Source organism: Furipterus horrens, unplaced genomic scaffold (genome assembly GCF_987537825.1).
Source record: "Furipterus horrens unplaced genomic scaffold, mFurHor1.1.pri manual_scaffold_5, whole genome shotgun sequence".
NCBI classification, from domain to species: domain Eukaryota; kingdom Metazoa; phylum Chordata; class Mammalia; order Chiroptera; family Furipteridae; genus Furipterus; species Furipterus horrens.
Window position 1 is genome coordinate 160725120 of NW_028327175.1, and position 22102 is coordinate 160747221.

The window sequence follows — 22102 nt, forward strand, 5'->3', positions numbered from 1 at the left end:
GTGAGCGTTTCACCCTGGTGAGGTGTCAGTGTCCCAAACCAGGGTAAACCAGAGCTCAGTTCTGGCTACCTCATAGGTCAGCCTCTGAGAGCCTGGGAGGGCAGGAATCCCAGGCTGCAGTCTGTGGATGTTAATATACACCCCCACACAGTGCACACATATAGTACATGTGTTCACACATGCACACACGTGCACACATCTGGTCATCCATGTGTAACACAGGTGTATGTGCATAGACACATACACCTGCTTGCACCAGAACAAATTAGGTGTGCACACAGAGGAATTCACACATATGTGTGAACACATACTAGTACATTTCATCAAATTTAAGGCCCCATTGATTGTCAGATGCTTTGTTTATTTTGTGTACTTGAAAAAAAATGCTACCAAGTGAACTCTGATGCAGTTTTCTTATCACTTGCATTTTTATTTGTACTTATCACCAGAGCTCTTTCTACCTTATTTATACTTTGATTTTTATCAAGAATTACTCTTGTACATACATACATATGACAACATGAGAAAGCAAGGAATTGTCGTAACTGCTTCACATTCAGAGTATTGTCAAAGTCACTTTCAGGAGAGAGCCATGAATATGTGCTTTTCTGAACAGTATTATCCCCTGTGCTATCAGAGCATGAGGAATGCTGCTGAGTGCTCCTCTCTTAATGTGGGACTTTGTCCCAGGCTCGGACACCCATTCTGCAAGCTTTAATGTGGGTGCCTTTTTGATCTTACTGGAAGATGGCAATAGAGGTTTTCAGACAGCCAGGACGCACCTTCCTTCCTCAGATAGTCCCTAAATGACTCACTGCTTATAATGTCCAGGGGTTTCAGTTGTCCTGGGAAGCCACCAGGGATAACATGAGGTTCTTGCTTGCACAGGGACTGACAGTACACCATAACTGCCACCTGGTCCACTGCAGTCATAAATACAGAAAAGGAGAGCGTCTTGGACTCATGAAATGCAGTATGAGTCTAAGTACCTGGGTATTGGAGTACCTGGACTAAAGTCACCACGTGCCCTGTTATTAGAAGGGCTCCAGGGCTGGGGAGACAGAAGGGCTGGTTTCAGGGTCTGGGACTGAGAAAGGAAGGGCAGGGGAGGTCATTGTGGCCACTTTCCTGACTTCAGGCAGTGCAGCCCCAATTCTGTCCAGGTCCAAGGGCAGTGAGTGTCTAGGAAAAGTATCTTGGCAGAGGCTGGGCTTGAACTCTGACTATGGTTGCTGTCCTTAGGCAGCTCGTCCGTAACTTTGGGTTGCTTTTCTCACCATGAGAATGGAGGTCATGGACTGGGCTCCTTGGAGCTCCTTGGAGAAATGGCTGACTCTTGAACTGGGGCAGGGGATAGCCATGCTGAGCATCTTGTAGTGCCAGAAAGTAAGGAAGTGCTCAAAAACAAAAGACTACCACCACCAACAACCACCACCAAAAAACCGAAAAGAATGGGTTGTGTTAAAGGGACATAGGAGCCAATTGCAGAAGCTCCCAGTGGACAGTTTGAGCAATAAAATAAATAATGGAGCACTGAATTATACCAGTATAAAATAAATATCCATGAACCCATACTGATACTTAAATAACTGAGTAAATAAATAGAGGGGGGAAAAGAAGCAAATCTCTGCAGAAGAATTCCAGATAATTGGTGGAGCTACCCTGCTCTCCAGGAGATAGATTTCAACTCCTCACTCCTGGAGTGTGGGCTATGCATAGTGACTTTCTTTTCTTTTCTTCTCTTTTTCTTAAAGGTTTTATTTATTTATTTTTAGAGAAAGGGGAAGGGAGGGAGACACAGAGAGAGAAACATCGATGTATGAGAGAAATATCTAATGGTTGCCTCTTGCATGCCCTCAACCAGGAACGTGGGCCCACAACCCAGGCTTGTGCCCTGACTGGGAGTTGAAACTGTGGCCTTTCAGTTTGTGGGACAACCCACTTAGTCACACCAGTCAGGGCAGTGACTTTCTTTTCAAGAGCTCAGAAAGAAAGAGGGGCAGGGAAGAGAGTAGCTTCATAGTGGGGAAACCTGGCAGATGCTCTTTCAAGCAGGCGACCAAGGTCATTACCATCAGTGACGAGTCATGCTAGTAAGCACGCACCTTTGATATAACGTGATGGGAATGGCACTGCACCTCTGTCTCCTTATTCCCCTAAACCTACAACCCTTGTGTAACCTTGAGAAAAGCACCAGGCATACCCTAATTGAAGGACAGTGTACAAAATACCTAACCAGTATGGTTAGGTCCTCAACACCCAGGAAAGTTGGAGGAATATTAGAGGAGAAACAGCCTGCAGCAGTCAAAGGAGATATGATGACTAAATGTGTCCTGGATAAGAAGATGTTAGGGGAAAGGGAGGGGAACTTGAATAAAATATGGGCTTTAGTTAACAGTAATGTGTCAATATTGGTTCATAGGTTGTGCCAAATGTACCACAGAAATGGCAGTTGGTAATAACAGGGGAAGCTGGCTGCAGTGCATGTGGGGACCATTTGTACTATCCTTGCAGCTGTTCTGTCAATCTAAAGCTATTCTGAACTTCAAAGTCTATTAATGAAAAAGCAAAGAAGGGATAGCGCCTCCTCCCGGGCAGGTTGCTGGGAGGGTGCAGTGGATGGTGCAGAGAAATGGGGGCTGCACCAGTCCTGAACGTGGCAGCTCTGTCCTGTTTGAGCTCAGGTTGGTCTTAAGACCCCAGGGTCTTGCTTTCTCAGGGCTGCCCTTCCCCATCTGAGACTTACCTGAACCTGCCTGCCAAGAAATAGATGGACATTCTGTTCCCTACCTCCTTAGGAACGTGTTCACTGGGAGTGAGGGAACTTGGGGTTGGTTGGGGACCATTCACTGGTGGGTTCCCCAGTTCCTTCCCCGCCAAGGATAAGCCCATCTTGTCTGGGTCCAGCAGGGAAGTCCACCAACTGTCCTTCCATGAGCTCCCTGGGGGCCTGGCTCCCTGCTCCAGCCGCAAGCTGAAGCAGTGCATTCTTGCTGCAGGCGCCCGGAGTCTGACCCTCCCTGTGGGCAGGAAGACAGATTTAAAGCTCCCACCACAATAGTCCCTCCTTCCCTTCTTCCTGCTCCCTGGGCTTGACCACAAGGTCCTCAGGAGGCTTGGCCATGCAGTGTTACAGAACAGGGAAGGGTTCTTGTAAAGACTCCCTGGCTGACAGCATTGCTGTTTACTAGATGTGGAAAGCCATCTTCATCCTGCATTTGGTCCCAACAAAGCCTTTTTGTGATTCACAAGTTAGGGTGCACGTAGGAGAGAATATTTGTAAGTAGGTTCTAGGAAGGGCAGAGAATGTGGTGGAGACATCAGAGGAGCCAGCCTCTCTTTCTACCCCTTCTCCTGCTGAGCTGCCTCCTAGCCCGTTGCTTCCTGGCTACTGAGCAGTCTTCTCGTTCCCCATCGCTGTCTCAGATGATACCCCCCTGCTCCCCACCCCTCCACAGCTTGCCCTGCTTAAGGTTCACCAACCCCGACTCCTTTGGCCTGCTCTAATCTTACCTCCATTGAACCTTGTCTTTGGATCTCACAGTGCAGCTCATATCTTCTTAGTAAGACTGTAAATTATTTGAGAACAAGGCCTCTTTCATATTCCCACCCTAACAAGGGGGGCGGCATTTTCTGAAGTACGGATGAAGAAATACGGATTGAAGGGCACAAGAGTGCTGATGGAGACAGAGTGTCTACGATCAGGACTGCCTGGCAAACCCCAGGCCCCCGGGAGCTCAGTTTCTCTCTGTTGCCCACTCCTGCCATGGTCAGCTGAGCCAGGCTTATGGGCTCAGGTGACCAAGGTGACTGCAGCCTGCCTTCTTCCTCTGAGTTGTAAATTCCCTCACTTCTCTCCTAGACCCGAGAAAGCCCACCCCAGCCAGCCTGCCACAGAAGCTGGTTCTGGACAGCAACTGTGTGTAGTCACTATAAGTCCCAGAGATCTGAGTTCAAATCCTAATCCTCCCACTTTCCAGCTGGGCAGCCTTGGGCAAGTTACTTAATCTCTTTGAACCTCTGACATCTTGCCTATGAAAAGGGAATCATTCCATCTTCATAAGGTTGTCAGGAGTTTGTATGCAAAGCCCTCAGCACAACAAAGTCTGGCACGTGGTAGGTGTTCAGAGAATAGTAGCTTGTTCCTCCAACTCCAGCACTCTCTAATCACACATTTTCTTCTCCTATTTTATCTCCCCTTGGACAGACAGTCCTAACCTTTGCTTGCTTTTTCTGGTACACACCCAGGGCCATCCTAGGCCAAAATGTGATGCTGAACCCTGACCTGGGGGCCTTGGCTGACCACCTTGAACCTGGCTGTGGCGTGGCAACAAGAAGACCAGACACACTGTTCTTTTTCTGCCCTGTGTTTTGAGGCTGTCAGGCTTGTGCCCACTGCCATACGAAGCAAGTTCTATTCCCCCTGAACTGCCTTACTGGCCTCACATCTGGCATCTGGGAGGCAGAGACTGACAAAGCCAGACCTTGGGTGCACAGCCAGGCTGGAGCCTCAGGAGCTGCCTGTGGGTGTGTTCCAGAGGACTGGGGCCTGGGCCTCTCAGGTAGTCACATTTCTTAGCTGTGGCTCCAGTACCAGCTTGGCGCTGATAGGGGTGCATGCAGATGAGCATGCCAGGGCCCCAGAGGCAGACCGGGCCAGGGGACTTGGAATGGCAGGGCCAACCCCACCTTTATTTTTAATGGGGGAATAAGGGAGTAAAGTAGAACTACTTTATTTTTATTAGCCTTATTTAGTATAAGAAAAGACCAGACTGTCTCACCACTGAACCCTGCCTCTGTCAAAACCGTAAAACTATTCATCCCTTCTTGTACCTTAGGCCAACTTTTTGGAGTCATTTTCCATCTTCCTTCCTGCAGATCCTTTAGTGGGGTCTGTGTGACTATTTCAGTTTTTTAAATATGATAATGCCTTTATTTCATCATTGTTCTTTTTCTTTTTAGATTTTATTTATTTATTTTTAGAGAGGGGAAGGGAAGGAGAAAGAGAGGGAGAAAAACATCATTGTGAGAGAGAAACATTGATCGGTTGCCTTTCACAAGTGCCCCAACCGAGGACTGAACCTGCATTCACCAGGCATGGGCACTGACTGGGAATTGAACCGGCGACCTTTCTCTTTGTGGGATGACACCCAACCAACTGAGCCACACTGGTTCTTGAAAGATGGTTTGCTGGGTCCAGGATTCTAGGTTGACACTGTTTTTTAGCTTGCTGCTTTGATGGTATGACTTCATTGTCTCCCCATGTTACTGTTGAAAACCTGTTCTCAACCCAATCATCATTCCTTGGTGAGTGATGTCTTCCCTCTTGCTGCTTGTCAGATTTTCCCTTTGACTGATGTAAGCTTGGAGAGACTGGTCACCATCTGCCCCCAGGAACGGAGCAGATGCACTCAGTGAAACTTAAGGAGTGTGACTGAGGCCAGGGAGGACGTGGGCGGGAAGGCTTTGAATGGGGCTCATGGCACAGAGAGCGCCCTGTTACTGGAAGTGTGTGTGTGTGGGCTGGGAAGAAACTCCCTGTCACATGGGGGCTTGCCTCGTTACCTTGACTGCCAGTTACCCTGGAGCTCTTTTAGTGGCTTCTGCCTTGCTCTCCCCTGCACCTGGCCTCTGTCCATCTCCTTTGAAGGGTCCATGACCTTCTCAGTCCGGCTCCTCCAGTGAGCCCTTTCTGATCCTTGATGACCACACACCCCCACCTTATGTTCCCCCAGCTCCTCAGCACAGATGCTGCCGGGCCCAGCACATGGGTCTCCAGAAGCCTTTGGTCTCCAGGTTATTTCAGAGTGCTGAATGTCTTCAGATGGCATGTCCTTTTCTGCTTGCTTAGGATTTACATTTAGTCCAGATACCTAGGAGTGGGAGGTGCAGTCAGGAGGCCACACTCAACCTGCCACCAGTGCTGGACACTCAGATTCTGATTCTACTTCCTGCTCAAGGTGCAGCTGCCCCCTCCCTAGTCCCACTGTGAGGAACTCCCAGTGTCCCAGGGTGGAGATGGCAACCATTGGAGTAGGGTCATTGGAGGGTGGATTTGGCCTGCTGAGTGTGGGGACAGAGGTGAGTAACATGGCAGGATTCTGACAGCAATTCGCCTGGTCCATTTTGGAGAGAGATGAAGGCAGGAAGGCAATGGCCCTGGATACTTCCAAATGCCAGAGGCCCTGCAGATGTGCCCCACCAAGGTATCCCAGTGACTACTTTCTCCCCTTTCCAGGCAACTGGTGAGTTCACATGTGTACACATGGGGCACAGATGTGGCTATGTAGAGCGTGCATTGCTCATGACCCCATCCTTGGTCTGCATGCCCACAGGGCATGTCAGGGAGGTCCCAGACACTGACCCCACCCCTCAGGGAGAAGGGAGGCCCTGTTTCAGCGTGGGAGGGGCTGAGATGCTGGGGTTATTTAGGAGTCATTCTATTGCAGGTCAGTGATTATTTCTGCATATCAGCAAAGAATCCTTAGGTTGGAATTCTGTTAGGGCAAAAAAGTACATGTGACTGATCGGACCCCACACTCTCTACCTGGCAGTTCTAGGATAAGTCAGGGGTATGTGGGTTGAGAAGGCATCATGTCTTTATGCATTTGAGCACTTTGCTTGCATGATGCCTTTTCTTCTGCTGGGGAGGAGAGGAGGGTGGAAGGAAGCACTGCCACCTGTTGGACTCCCCATCATTCCCTGTGTTCCCTGTGGTGGAGTTTTGCGGGGACCTGCTCTCCCACAGTGGCTGTGGTCTTTAATCTCGTTTGGGTCCAGACACAGATGCCAGGCAGACCCTGGTGGAAGAAGCCTCATGCTCACAGCTCTCAAGTCTGCATGCTCATGAGTTGGGGCAGCTGCCAGTTCTGGGTGCTGGGAGAGTGGGGGGGGGGGCTCTGTGATACCAGCAGCTTTTGCTGCTGTAGCCCTGCCCCCACAGCCTGGCCCTGTCCTGGGCTGGCCCAGGCGGGGTGTGTCGTCATGGTCCCTAAGAGACTCTCACATGTAGCGTTGGCCTCACTGGACCTTTCCATTGGTGGACAGCAGTCCCTTTGTGGGTTGTAGGCTGGTTACTTTGCTCCTGAGCTGAAGTGCATGGAGAGACAGAAATGGTGAGGACAGGGGAGTGGAGGGGGACTGTACTTTTTTTTTAACAAGGTTACTTTTTATTTTTATTTATTTTATTTATCTGTTTTTAGAGAGAGGGGTAAGGAGAAAGAGAGGGAGAGAAACATCAATGTGCGATTTCCCTCTCACGCACCCCCAATTGGGGATCTGGCGTGCAACCTAGTCATGTGCCCTGACTGGGAATTGAACCAGCAACACTTGGTTCACAGGCTGATGCTCAATCCACTGAGCCACAGCAGCCAGGGCTGGGACTGCATTTTTAAATCAACTGTGTAAGCACTGCCTCAGTGGTCCCTGGGCTATGGGACAAGGGATCTCTCCAGTGCAGTGCTCCTCAGATTTGACTGTGTTGGGGAAGCACCAGGGATCATGTTCAAATGCAGACCTTGACCTGGGAGGTGGGCCTGAGACTGCATTTCTAAGGAGCTCACAGGGGATGCTGATGCTGCTGGTCCAAGGTCCTAGAGTACTTCCCCTGGCTTTGCCCTGGAGGAGTGTCTGGACACTACAGGGCAGACCAATGACTCCAGTGGCAATTGGAAGGATACACAGGATGTAAGAATGAGCAACCTGATCCAGATGACATTGCTAGGGCTCCTTGGAGATGTGGAAAGATGAGAGTCTTCATCAAAGTGTCTGAGTCTGAGACCAGGCCCCTTACACTTTGGCTTTGAAGAGAGAGCTCATAGTAGAAATTAGACTTTGAATTCCAGCTCTGTAGCCCCTTTGCTGCATGGTCTTGGGCAGGTCATTTTGCCTCTCTCTGCCTCAGTTTCTTCATCCGTAAAGCAGGGGTAAGAATGCCTGCTCAAAAGGCTGGTGAGGATGAAATGGGACAACGTAGTCAGATACCTGGCCCAGTACCTGCTACATAGTAGGCCCTTAATGAACATTTGCATCCTCTAAAACTGCACACTCTTCTCTCCCTGCAGGTGAATGAAATTTATCATGACGAGTCCCTGGGGGCCCACATTAACATTGCGCTTGTCCGCTTAATCATGGTGGGCTACCGACAGGTAAGCCTCCTTGTCAGCAGGCAGGCTTTGGAGGGAGAAGGGGTGGGGGCCAGTGCATCATCCCTGCTATGGTGTGTGGTAGTGGTGGGGCTGGGGGACAGCAACTAGGGAACATATGGTCTCCAGAATCAGAACCCTAAGACCATTAAAGTTGAGGCTTCAGTGGCAGAGGCGTTTAGGGATGGTAAGAGGTCTTCTGGGTTCCCTCCAATATGACAGATGGACAATCCTATATCCTTACCTCTGAAGGTCTCTCTCTTTGAGGAACTGAAGGGGAAAGTGGGCCTTAGAGAGGGGCAGTGACCAAGACAAGTCCTGCTATGGTTGGGCCCGGTGGCCCTGGGCTCTGCCATCTTAGACCAGTTGCTTATTCTCCCCCAAATGGGGTTAATAACCAAATTTTCCTCCAGGAGCTGTTGTGAATATTAAATAAGACAAAAAACATATTAGAGGAAATGCTCAGAACCACACCTGCCTTGTGGGTTAGTTGAGGGATTAGAGATAATGTGTGCCCAGTTCTTAGCAGACTGGTATGCCCGCACAGGACTTGGCATGTGAACATTCCCTAGAGTAGGAGGGCTGTGTGCCAGCAGCAGCCAGAATCAATGGCCTTGGGACAGCTAGTGACATTGGGACAGGTTCTGCAGTCCTGTGGGCTTCAGTGTTCTCTGCTGCCAGAGGGAGGGGAGCACTGGATACCCACTGAGGTCTGGGGGCTCCAATCAACTACTCTGCTATTGATACTCTCTGGCCCCCTGCAGTCCCTGAACCTGATTGAGCGTGGGAACCCCTCTCGCAGCCTGGAGCAGGTGTGTCGCTGGGCACACTCTCAGCAGCGCCAGGACCCCAGCCATGCAGAGCACCACGACCATGTCATTTTTCTCACCCGGCAGGACTTCGGGCCTTCAGGTATGCAAGGTACTGTATTGGCCTTGGCCAGGTATGTGCAGCTGCAGGGCAGAGTCTGAGGCCTGGGCTGTGCTCACTCTGGGGCCAGCCCCGGAGGCATAGGGGCCAGGAAACCTGTCAGCAAAGAGGTCCATGGCACTTAAGAGACAGGCCCTAGATGGACAGGCAGGCAAGCTTTGCAATGATTTTGGGGGGGACCGGGAGAAGAGAAGGAGTCCCTACTCTGGTCTCTGCTATCCCGGTTGAGCCTGCAGGAGTCTCTGTGGTTGCCACCCCAGGGTCTGGCTGTTTGAAGACCCTCAGTGACCTTCAAGATGCTCTGCCCACACTGTGCATCTGTTGTCATCGCAGTCGTGGGCACCTGGTGGGGCTCGTGTGGAATTTGGAAAGGAATTCCATGCTCTGCCCACAGCTGCACGCCTCTCTAGCCCAGTGACCCAAGCTCACTTTTTCTCCCTGGGTTCCCCCAGCTGTCAAATGGGGAAAATAATGGTATTTGCCTTCCTCTATTCCAGGGCTGCTAAAAGGGTCAATAGGGTACATGAAACATCTGTGACAGAGTGACTGTAAGCGTTCTGCAAACACATGAAGCTTTGACTACCCCCAGTTTTCCATATGGGAAACTGAGGTGCACAGTGGTGAAGAGCCTTGCCCATGTCCCACCATAGAGAAGAGGCAGATCTGAGACTCAGCCTGGATGTCTAGGCTACAAGTGGAGGGTTTTCCAGTTTTCTTCTGGTTTGATGCTAGAAGCGAGTCAGCCAGCCATGCCTCTGCCCATAGGGATCCTTGTCTGAATCCCCGAAGCCCCAAATGTGGGCTTACATGGACACATACAGATACACATATGTATAAACACACAGATACACATGTACAGGCCTATAAGCAAACACAGATGCACATGCACAGACACATGTATACACAGATGCAGAAACATATGCCTACACACGTACAGACACATCAATGTTCATGCACACACAAACACACTACACATATAGACACATTACACATACACAAACACACATATACACCTGTACATGTGTGTACCTGCACCCCATGTAGAGCATATCTTAGACCTTCAGTACAATAGAGGCCCCAGGAACCTCCTTCCCACTGCAGCCCCTCATTATTTATCACTAGCACCCAAACCATCTCAAATAAAAGAGCACTTCAGCAGTTCTAAAGACAGGGCCTCACTGTCTGGTCTCCTGCAGGCCCAGGCAGGGAGCACTGTCTCCCATCATCTCCTTCTCGAAGGCCTTGCCTAGCCTGTCCCTCCAGCCCATAACTGGGCCCCAGGGGAGGATGAGAAGCCAGGCTCCTTATAACACAGCCCTCGCCCATGACTGCAGCTTAGCAAATGTTGGCCAGGCTCTTGCTGGTACACGCCAGCCCCGCTGCACTCCCCACTGCTCCTGGAGGCCTGCACAGCTGTGCCTGCACCTTCTCCTGTGTTCTCCCCACCTTGTGCCCTCTCCCCCTTCTCTGGAGAGCTCGCACCTTTCCTCCAGGCCCAGCTCTATGCCCCTGAGTCATTCCTGATCCCCCTCCACCACTCCAGTTGAATCCATCCCCTTCCTCCAGATCACCCCTACATTGGCCCCCCTGCCCACCTCCATGTTCCTTGAACTCTGGCCCTGCAGGCACACCTAAGCTAACCTCTAACTCCAAGTCTCCTCTCTAAGCTACCTGCTCCTTAATGTATGCATATGTGGCAGGGAGGGGTAGACCTGATACTTCTATTTCCCCCATATTATCTAACAGTGCCATCCCTATCCCCACATTAAAAAACAAAACAAAACAAAAAAAGCTTATTTGTTGACTGACCAAGCTGACTGACCAGCTAGAGGGACATGGAAGTCGGGCATGGGCAGGTTGGGGCCTGTCTAGAAACCCCGCTGCCTGGCTTAGGGGAGGGGCCGACGGGTGCAGGGAGGGTGCAGGCCAAGAGGGAAGCTGTACAGCTTTGGGATATGGCACAGCTTGGCCCAGGTTGTTCTGCTGCAGGTGGGACTTGACAAGGATCCTTCTTACTCCAGCGACCCTTGAGCAGTGGCCAGGTCAGGATGTCCCTGTGGGACTACTGGGCACAGATCTTGTGTGTCTTACCTCACTATGCATTGCCTCTCTCTGCCCTCCCCCTACACACACAGGGTATGCACCTGTCACTGGCATGTGTCACCCCCTGAGAAGCTGTGCCCTTAACCATGAGGATGGCTTCTCTTCAGCCTTCGTGGTGGCTCACGAAACTGGTCATGTGTAAGTGGCACGGAGAGGGTGGGCTGTGCTGTGAGCTCTGGGGAGGTCCGTGGGTGTGGGAGGCTTTGTCCCAGCTTGGGGTCTGGTCCTAGTGTTTCAGGAGATGCCAGAGGGGCTGCCCTCAGTACGGCTCTGCCCTGATGGGGAGACAACAGCCCAGGGGCTCAGACAGCAGTTCTGGGCCTGCCTTGGGCCCAGCTCCCAAATCCCAGGGCAATGGGAGACCAGATGTGGTTCTGTCTTTGGGCAGGTCAATGGCAGCGTTCCATCAATAGGTGGTAATCAACATTCTGGGTGGTCTCTATCCCTCCATCTTATCCAACCTCGAGGCCCTTCTGAGACCTGTTCCACACTGGAGTGATGGCCTGAGCCTGTAAACAGGCTCGCTTAGACTCAGGTCACTAGCCAGGCTGGTGGCTGGCTTGCTTGATTTTTGAGTCTGGATTGGATAGAGCATACTCATTCATTCATTCACTGGGTGTTTCTTGAGTACCTGTCATGTACCAGGCCCAGTTCTAGGAATGGGGCCTCAGTGGAGAACAGGACAGAGAAGAACATGAGAAGCTACATGCTGGGAGAAAACCAATAAGCCTCTATCTGATGTGCCAGATGGTGACACACACATGCCACCATCATTCCTTCCAGCCTTGTCTGTCCGTACAGCAGGGCTAACGGACACTCTTTCCAGCCTAGACACAGAGTGAGAGCTGTTCTCTGCAGTCTGAGGGACTTGGGATGGAGAGGGGAAGGCCAGCCCTAGAGGGAGGGGGTAGGCCAGCGCTAGAGGGTGGGTCTGCTGTCCACAGTCTCTGCACCCCTCTCTGCTGTCAGCACAGGAAGCCCATGCAGATTTCCTCCCAGCTCGGCCCCTCACTGGGAAGGGGGCACCTACTTTCTGGGCCTTGGTTTCCTCATCTGCAGCGTGGAAGCTGACACTGGGGCCACCTCTGAGGTCTGTTCCTGCCCTGAAGCCAATGATCTCACATTCTGGAGTCAGGAGTCTGTCTTCCTCTGTGGAGTGGGGCAGGGCAGGGAATGTCTACTCTTCACTGAACAGAGGCCCCTCCATGTGGAAAGATAAGGTTAAGCTTAGAGGATTGTGTGTCTGTCTAATGGTCAAGGCCACAGGCAGACCCTTGGAAGTATTTACAAATGTAGAACCTTTGGGCTTTGGTGTGAAATATCAAGTACGAAGAGCAAAATTAAAAATTTAAATTATCATATAGTGGGTGCATACCACATGAAAAGCTCTGTGCTAAGCACCATGGGGTCTTGGGGAAGCTTGAGAGGCTGGCACAGACAGACTCAGTAAATGAGACTGAACTGAACTGAATGAGACCTGGCCTTGCACTTGAAGGCCTCGGGCCTGGTGGAAAGATAGCTCACGACATGAGAGCTGTTGATGATGGTATAGGTGGCTTCTGCTGTGGGAGGTCAGCCCATGGGCTGGGCAGTGAGGGAGGGTGTCCTAGGGCAGAAATGGGACTTGAACTGACCTTGGAAGCTGTGAAGGTGTGGGTGGGCGGGGCTTGAGGAGGGGGCAGAGTGTCTGGGAGCAGAGAACCGCAGGGGCACAGTTTTGAAGGAAGAATGAGTCTGGCTCTCTTGAGGGACAGAGTGAGGCCTCAGCTTTCATCCAGAGAGAAGGGTCCTCCCCACTGCATGGCTGGGAAACTGAGGTCGAGAAGGTCAGTCTGAAGCCTGGTCAGGGCAGGGTTTCCCATTGCTGGCCCACCTGCCTGCCTTCCCAGAGGTGGGCTCCCTGGATATGACTCACGGCTCCCCTGTCTCCCCGCCACCCTCTAGGCTCGGCATGGAGCATGACGGTCAGGGGAACGGCTGTGCGGATGAGACTAGCCTGGGCAGCGTCATGGCGCCCTTGGTGCAGGCTGCCTTCCACCGCTTCCACTGGTCCCGCTGCAGCAAGCTGGAGCTCAGCCGCTACCTCCCGTAGGTCACCCCCATCGCTGGGGCCCGGGATGGGGGTCATGCAGCCTGCCACTTCATCCCCCTCAAGTTATCTCCCTTCCCAATACCATGCTGCCTCTGGAACACACTCAATTCAAAGCTTTACTGGTTAGTTCATGGGCCTCCATGCACCTGGAGGCCCACGACAGTGTGAGACTCTAGGGTCCAAGGCTGAGAATGGGCACAGAGTAGATGTGGGTGAGGCAGGTGCAGGCAGAGATTCCGTCACTATCCCCACATGGCAGCTGGCCAGGACCCAGCATCCTGTGCCCTGCATGGCAAGCTGACACTTTTTCTACCCTCAGTGCAGCGAGCTCTCCAATTGTCCATGAGGCAGCCCTTAACCTTGGCCATAGTGCTTTCCTCTGACGTGAGCAAACTGGCCTGTGAAAGAGCAGTCAGTGGTGGTCATGGGGCCCTGTGTGAGGTGAAGTGGGGTGGGTCCTGCTCACCGTCCTGCTCCTGAAATCTTAAGAATTCACTCCTCAGCCTGGCTCACCTCCCTGTCTTCACTGGCAGCTCCTACAACTGCCTCCTGGATGACCCCTTTGCTCCCGCCTGGCCTCAGACCCCAGAGCTGCCCGGCATTGACTATTCGTTGGATGAGCAGTGCCGCTTTGACTTTGGCACTGGGTACCACACCTGCTCTGCGGTGAGTTCCCATTGGCCTCTGCCAGCCAGGTCACCAGGACCATGTCCTTCTGTGACCCAGGCTAATCATTCACAGAGCATCTCCTGCCAGCCGGGCTGGTGGTCTAGAGATGGGCCCAAGGGCTTGGTTCCATCATGGAGATTCAGGGTGACCAGGCTCATGCCCTGCCACCTTCTGCTACATACCTGCCCCACCCAGCCCTACCTGTAGGGGTGGGCCTATGTAGGGGCTGGAGAATGCTTTAGCCCTGGGAAGGATGGCAACTGTCGCTAACCAGGGCCCAGGCAGAGGCTCAGAGAAGGAGACATCCCAGGAGTTCCTGAGGGATCAGGCCTTGTTGACTCACTGGGCTGAGTGCTTCAAACCCTCCATCCAGGAAGGTAGCCCCTTCTTAGCTCTGCAGGACCAGGAGGCCCTGTTCATGGTCACCTTCCCCACTGCCCAGGCCACATGGGGGCATGTGGTCTCTGCTTTGGGGGTGGAGAAGCAGCCTGGGATATGGGGTTTCAATGTCCAATACTGTATTTGTCAGGACAGCTGTCTGACTGGCATGGGATGATAGGAGGGCAGAGGAAATTGGAGCCTTTCTGGACAATCTGAAATATACAGTTACCAAGCTGTGGCATGGCTGGGTGAGACTGGAGGGAGATGGCAGTCTCAGCCTTGTCTGAGTATTGCGGGGTGTGGGCTGGACCAGCAGCCCCCTCGATGCCCCCCACATGCACAGAGCTCAGGGGCATCGGTGGGCCCACCTCCCTAGTCTCAAACCCTAGTCCCCACTCAGTGACAAAGTATGTACCTTCTGCAAAGGCAGGGAGGGAAGCCTGGGGAGGGAGAGAAGCTGGCCCCTTATTTGTGCCCTGTGGGAGAGAGGAGAGGTTGCAGGGGGCCGCTGGCACTTGGGGAAGGGTTGAGCTTGAGGGTGTGTGGGGCTCTGGCTGGGCAAGCTCCCCCTGCTCCCAGCTTCCACCACTCCCTCCTCTCTGTGGCTTCCCTTTGCCCCCTTGTCAGAGCTGGAGAGCCAGTCCAGCCAGGCGACGCTGTTCCCCTTGCCACACAGTTCACGACCTTTGAGCCCTGCAAGCAGCTGTGGTGCAGCCACCCTGACAACCCATACTTCTGCAAGACCAAGAAGGGGCCCCCGCTGGACGGCACCGAATGTGCACCAGGCAAGGTACCTGCAGCAGGAGCCACCATCTTGGGGTCAGGCCCCAGGGGACCCCTGCCTCCTCACCAAGGGTGTAATGTGTGTGTGTTGGGGGGGGGAGTGCTAGAGAACAGATGTGAGCCCCATGTACACAGAAGCCTCACATGAGCTCCCACGCACCCACACCCTTTCTTCCCTCCCATACCACAGCCTTTGCTTCTCTAGCTGGCAGGAGTTGGCATCACTTCATAGTCTGCCCAGAAGAAATGTTTCCTCCCATTTCACAGATGAGGAGAGTGAGGCCCAGCAGGCTAAGAAACTTATGGTCACAAAGGGAGGCAGGGAAGGGATGAAGGGAGGACTTCAGTGTCCTGCCTACTGCCCCACCCCCACCGTGCTGCTTCTTCCACACACATGTTCTCCCCCTGCACATTTGACCTTTCATGTATTTTTCTGGTGTGTGTTCCCTCATGCATATGTGTGGCTTCCTTTGTCAGGGGGTCTTGTGGTCAGGTGTGAGAGCCCTGAGCTGGGTTCAGAAACCCACCTCTGTGCTACTGTTGGCCCTGCTCCAATTGCTGTGTTGTGACCTCAGGCCATTTCTTGAACTTCTCCAGACCCTGCTGACCCATGGCCATACGCACCCCCCCCCCCCCTCATGTGTTTCTGAAAGTACTGAGTCATGTGAAAACTAATGAGAGAGCTTGAAAAGCAGGTGTGATGATGACTCAGCCTCAGCTGTGAGCCCGGCCACTGGGGACCCAACCCTGCAAGCCTGTCCTCTGTCCTCTGCCCTCCACCCTCGGCCCTCACCAGGCTCCTCCCGCTCACCTCTGGGGCCTCCCATAGCCTTGTACAGACTCCGCAGCTGGCAGGCGGTTATTCTGGAGACTGAACATGCCTGCTCCACCTGTTATCCAAGTCCCAGGCCATCTCCTGTCACAATTTCACGTAACAGTTCATCAGTGGTTCTCAATTTTGACCGCATATTGGAGCCATCTGGGGAGCTTTAAAAGTCCCCACCCCCAGAACAGGGTGTGACTGCATATGGGGACGAGCTATCACTGGGGGGTGCTGGAAATGTTCTAAAACTGGATTGTGGTGATGGTTGCACAACGCTGTAAATTTATGAAAAGTCATTGAATTATAGAGTTGAAATGAATGCATTTTGTGGTATGTAGAGTACATATCTTATTATGGCTTCTTTTAAAAAGTCCCTTCCCCTAGAGATTCTGACTCAGTTGGTCTAGGTGAAACCAAGGCATCTGGGGTCTTGACAGTTCCCCAGGTAATTCCAAGGCTGAGAGCCACTGAGCTGTTTCTTGACAAAGACCTGGAGAGCTCTGCTGTATTTCTTTCCAGTTGCCTTAGTGGAGAAGGGCAGGGAGCTAATTTTGGTGGAGCCCTCCTTTGTGCCTGGCCCTATGCTAAGGCCTTTGTAGGTATTACCGCCTTCAGTTCTTAGAGCAGCTTCATGCCACAGGTGAGTCCACTGGGGCTCAGCAAGGTGAAGTTATGCTAAAGACACACACGGCTAGTCCTGGCTGAGCTAGGACTCAGCCAGCCCAGGCCTCTTGGACTCCATGCGCATACTTCCTCCACTATGGATGGGTTTCCCTGTGGGGCAGGCCTGCCTCCCATGATCCCATGAGCACACCTGCTTTTTGTCCCTGGTTGGTGATTTTGAGGTGCAGAGCCCTATTGACTCTAGATAATTTAGTGTAGGAAGACTGTCTTCTCTCCCTTATCAGCCCTTTGTTTCTCCCAGGTGGTAAACCAATCAGCACATAATTACCGTCACCATTAATAGTGCTGTCTGACATTTCTGGAGGGCTGTGTGCGCCCAGGTACCTCACTGAACGCTCACAGCCTCACAGCAGCCCTGTGGGCAGGTGCTATTGTGCACACGCCAGGGGGCATAGTTGAGGAATAGGCTTAGAAAGGGGAGTCCTTTTGCTGAAGGTCACTGTGCTCATGGCAGGGGTGGGGTTCTCTGTAACCTGAGGTTTGTGCTCTTAATGACCCTTTCTCTGAGTCCACCCATGGTGCCCACCAGCTGCACCATGTGCCCAGTTGGGCACCCTCCATGGCAGGCTAGATGGCCGTGGCTCCAGAGTGACCTCATGCCCTCTGCTCCATCCCAGTGGTGCTTCAAAGGTCACTGTATCTGGAAGTCACCAGAGCAGACCTACGGCCAGGACGGTGGCTGGAGCTCCTGGACCAACTTTGGGTCATGTTCACGGTCATGCGGGGGTGGAGTGCGATCCCGTAGCCGAAGCTGTGACAATCCCTTGTGAGTATGCTTGGCTGGGGTGGGCACAGCAGGGACTACCTCTCCTTAGGCCTGAGGGGCTTGGGGGAAGGCAGTGGGGGGCAGGGCACAAGAGAGAAGGATGCCGGCAGGTGGTTGTGTGTTCTAATAGATGAGGATCCAAAATTGTCAGGGTCAGGGGGGCAGGTTACTCCCACCTGGGTGTGACATCTCCCGTTAGGTCTGACACCTGAGAATGGGTTTAAACCCATGATTTTCAAACTTGTGCGGCAGAAGTTTTCCCAGATTGGTGGGGGCCCAAGACTCTGCCAGTTTAATAAGCCCTCCTGTGGCCTTGATCCTCTGGCTAAACTTTGAGAAAACACTGATCTAAATTGCTTAGTAGTCATGTCTTAGAAGAATAAATTCCCCGAGTTTGTTTTCTCTCACATGAAACAAAATTTTCTTTAATTTTTTTTAACCTACCTCTTTCTAATATCAAATCTCCCCTCTCACCCCCCCCCCCAACTTTCAGCATTCTGGTGGAGCTTTCTATTTCTCCCTTATTATCCCTTTGTGTTGACCCCTCCCATGGTTTTGGAACTTCTGAGTGCCAGCTATGTGGACTCCACAGCCTTATGAGAGATGGGGGCTGGCTGGGGCTGGCATGTGGGCCTGCTGGCTCCAGGAGCTCAATGAGCGATGGGATGAGCACTGCAGAGTGGCAGGGTCCTAGCATCGCAGTGGCTCAGTAGCAGTTATTCCCTCTAGCATCCTGAGAAGAGGTCCTGCACACTCTGCTGTTTATCTCCAGGGATGGGAAGCTCACTACCTCCTGGGACAGACTGTCCCTGTGTCAGGCGGCTGTACTGACCTTTCATGCATATGAGTCCAAATCCCCTGTCTTGTAACTCCCACCTGTGGGGGGTATAGAAGCTGGGGTTAGAGCAAGGCCCAGAGGTGCCCACTCTGAGTAAATCACCTTCCAGTCATGATGGTTAGTTACCCCCTTGATCAAAGCCACCAGTTATTGACTTCTCTGTAATAATAACTGTTTTTATTCTCTGAAGTTTAATGAAATAAATATGTGTACTCTTAGCACCACACCCAGCACAGATGAAGCACTAATAAATGACATTTGCTGTTATAATTATTACAGTTTCTGGACCACTTTCTCTGTGCCAGGTGGGATGCTAAGCACTTTCCTGCATAAACCCTTGTAATTCTCCCAGCACCTCTGAGCAGAGTACCAGTAACCTGGTGCCCTCAAATACTTTGTATTAATAATCTTACTTAATCCTCTGAATTTAATGGAGAAGAGAGTACAGATTGTTTTATTTGTTTTTTAATCCTCACCCAAGGATGTGTTTATTGATTTTAGAGAGAGAGAAAGGGAGAGAGAGGGAGAGAGTGGCAGAACCACTGATGTGAGAGACATTGATTGGTTTCCTTCCATACATGCCCCGACTGGGAATCAAACCCACAACCTATGTGTCCTGACCAGGGATTGAACCCACAATCCTTTGGTATATGGGATGATGCTCCAATCACCTGAGCAACCCGACCAGGGCCAGATTGCTTTAAAATACCTTTTCTTATTTATTTTCACAGACACACCAGGAGGTAGGTAAAATAAGAGTTGTTATGGTTCCTCCTTTAGAGGGAAAATTACAGCATAGCAAAATTAAGTAACTTACCCAAGGTTGCACAGTCAGGATTTGGGACTATAGGAACAGTTGAGTCATTTATTGGGTCCAGACTGTATGTCAGACCCTGTGTAACAGTTGAAAGAATATAGTACAAAGTTGAATAAGACTGATTTCTCTTCCAACCCATTTGGGAGGTTTAGTCATTCCCGTCTTCCCCGTCTCTCGCCTACCTCTTGTTCCCCTTCTCTTTCACCCATTTCTAACACCCCGCCCCCAGTGGAATAGGTAGCATATGTTTGAAGGATGGAGTCAATGATCCAGCAGGCTCTGAGCTCAGCAGCCCCCACAGTGGGGGACCCTCTACAGTGTATCAGTTTGTGGAGCCCCTCTTTGAGCTAGTCTAAAAGGCTGAGCTGCCGTGTGGGAAGCCCAGCCCTTTCCAGCCCTCCCAGCCAGCAAGGTCACAGGGTCTCCCTGTGACTGCCCCAGCCCAGCCTACGGAGGCCGCCCGTGCTCCGGGCCCATGTTCCAGTACCAGGTCTGCAACAGTGAGGAGTGTCCGGGGCCCTACGAGGACTTCCGGGCCCAGCAGTGTACCAAGCGCAACTCCTACTACATCCATCAGAACGCCAAGCACAGCTGGGTCCCCCACGAGCCTGATGATGGTGAGTGGGCCCTACTCCCCTCCCCCCATCCCCCATATCCTTGAGCATCTGCTGTGTCCGTGTCTGGTCAGAAAGGGCCTCCCTGGCCTGGGCCCACCAGTGAAGGTAAAGGGACAGTGAGGGCACAAAAAGGGACATTACAGTCAGCTGGCTTGCCACATACGTTTGTGTAGGCCTTCGCGTTGTGTGTTCTTCAGGGAGGCCACTGTCCTCACATAGTCATCCCTGACCTATATACTTATGGTAACTGTTTTCTGGAGGTGCGAGGAAAATGTCTTGAGCAAGGGCACTTCACCCAGAGGTGCTGGGAGGCTGGCAGCTGTGCTGGCTTTGGGGTTGGTGCCTTTCACACATGCCCTCACCTGTACAGAAGGCATCGCATAGGGCAGGCTTTGCAAAACCAACATTTTGAGAAGCTCAGTCCTATCATATACCATGGTTTTAGGTTTTACTGATTGTGCTATCATTTCAGCAGTTAATGAAGATGATTTGAAAGGCAGGTAGATGGGAACCTATGGGATCTTCATACAGAACCCCTCCAGGCTGCTCTGGGATGGACAAAGGCTGTGGGACTCATGCAGAGGGGACTAAGACAGTGCCAGGGCCTGTCTATTGTGGAGCATTTCCAGTAATGGCTCTTGCAGTGGCAGAGGGAGCCAGTGAAGGGCTGGGATACACGGGGGTCCTCCAGCCCTCAGGCTGAAAGGGGCATTAAGGGTCCTCTGAGCCCATCTCCCCTTGCCATTCTCTCCATGGTCCTTCCCTGGACTGAGACTCACCCTGACCATGCAGCCCTCGGCCTCAGACAGTGCCGATTAGAACAGCTTTTCCTCTCCAAGCCCTGGCTGCCTCTTTGTAACTCTGGTTCCAGAGTATCAATTATAGACCCCTCAGCTCTTCAACTCACATTTAGAATCACAGTCTTCAAGTTGGAGGGGACCGCAGCAGCCTGCCCATTGCCCGCCAGTACGCAAACCCCTCTGGAACGTGTTTACAGGGAGTGTCTTCCCTCTGCTTGAATTTCTCCTGCTCTGGGGAGCTCACCACTCCCTTGCCACCATAGGCTGGCTTCCACAGCTGCCCTGAGACCCACCTGCCCTGGGCATAGTGGTCATGGTCATACCTGTCTTTGGGACAGTTGGAGCCCCACTCTTTGGCCCCACCAGGTTCCACCAGGAACTTGGCTCTTGTGTGTGAAACCCAAAGTGGTGCTGGATGTTGTGCTCTAGACTCGAGTCCTGAGTGCCAGGCCAAGATGTCACTAGGTGTCCTGGGTACTCAGGAACCACAGGAGCCTGATACTTCCTTAGAAATTTGGCCGAGTGAGTGGCTCACTTTGAAAGCCTAGCAGATGCAGTCAGAATGCAAACAAGCCACTGTAGCATGGGGTGTGGAGAGGATGGGGCAGCTGGACTTTGGGTTTTCCCAGGACTTTTAGACAAATTCCAGGAAATTAGCTAAGCCCCAACCTCCCATTTTCTAAGAAACACAGTGAGTGTTTATATGCTCCGGGGGACCTTTTTAGGCCATCAATAGCGCAGATAGAGAATAGAACTTTTAATTGTTAGAACTAGAAAGGACCCCCTTCCCTCCCTCAGTGCTGCTCCATTTACAAACCCAGACACAGACCATTGTTCTGCCTGCTTTTCACATAGTCTTCTAACATTTACAAACATGTTAAGATACACCATCATACGAGTGACTGGGGAAATGTATGAAGGTCAGAGTAGGAGTCAAGCCAGGTTGCGTGGGTTAGAATCCTGGCTCTTCCACTTACTGTGTGGCCTTGAGCAAATTCCTTAACCTCTCTGGTCCTTGGCTTCCTCGGTAATGCTAGAACCTACTTCCTTGGGGTATCGAGAGTTTTAAATGAGTTAATTCACAAAAAGCATTTAAAGTTGTACATCAAGAGTTTGTAAAGGATTTGGAGGTATCTGGCACATAGGAAGCATTCACTAAGTGTTGGCTTATTATTGTTGTTATTATTTTATCACTTGATTTTTCTCAACAACCTGATGTGCCATTTTACTGATCAAGGATAACAAATAAGAAACTGAGGCTCAAAGGGGTTAAAGCATTTGTCCAAGGTCACACAGGTAATAAATAAGTGACACAGCAGGAGTTGAAGCCCCAGCCCCAGGGCTTCCCCTGTGGCCCAGAGCTGGGCTGGGCACTTCCTGCTTGGGCCCTGTGCAGGTGTCGTCCTGGCCCAGCCCACTCTCTCTGAGCCCAGTTGGGGGCTCAGCATGGCCCTCTCCCCACAGACACCCAGAAGTGTGAGCTGATCTGCAGGTCCGAGGACACAGGGGATGTGGTCTTCATGAACCAGGTGGTCCATGATGGGACACGCTGCAGCTACCGGGACCCCTACAGTGTCTGTGCCCGTGGCGAGTGTGTGGTAGGTGACCCCTTCCAGGCCATCCACTCTGCCAGCCCCGGGGGCCTGGAGGGCTCC

At 52.0% G+C, this 22102-nt stretch overlaps 1 protein-coding gene across 1 annotated transcript in view; it reads left to right on the top strand.

Moving 5' to 3' along the window:
• ADAMTS14 (ADAM metallopeptidase with thrombospondin type 1 motif 14) overlaps positions 1-22102 on the top strand; it is an 84330-nt gene that overhangs the window by 45840 nt on the left and 16388 nt on the right. Inside the window, exons 5-13 of the mRNA XM_090278149.1 lie at positions 8064-8147; positions 8909-9056; positions 11210-11315; positions 13122-13265; positions 13803-13935; positions 14996-15109; positions 17227-17375; positions 19472-19647; positions 21912-22045. Coding sequence (XP_090134275.1) covers positions 8064-8147; positions 8909-9056; positions 11210-11315; positions 13122-13265; positions 13803-13935; positions 14996-15109; positions 17227-17375; positions 19472-19647; positions 21912-22045 — 1188 coding nt within the window. The remainder of the gene's footprint in view (positions 1-8063; positions 8148-8908; positions 9057-11209; positions 11316-13121; positions 13266-13802; positions 13936-14995; positions 15110-17226; positions 17376-19471; positions 19648-21911; positions 22046-22102) is intronic.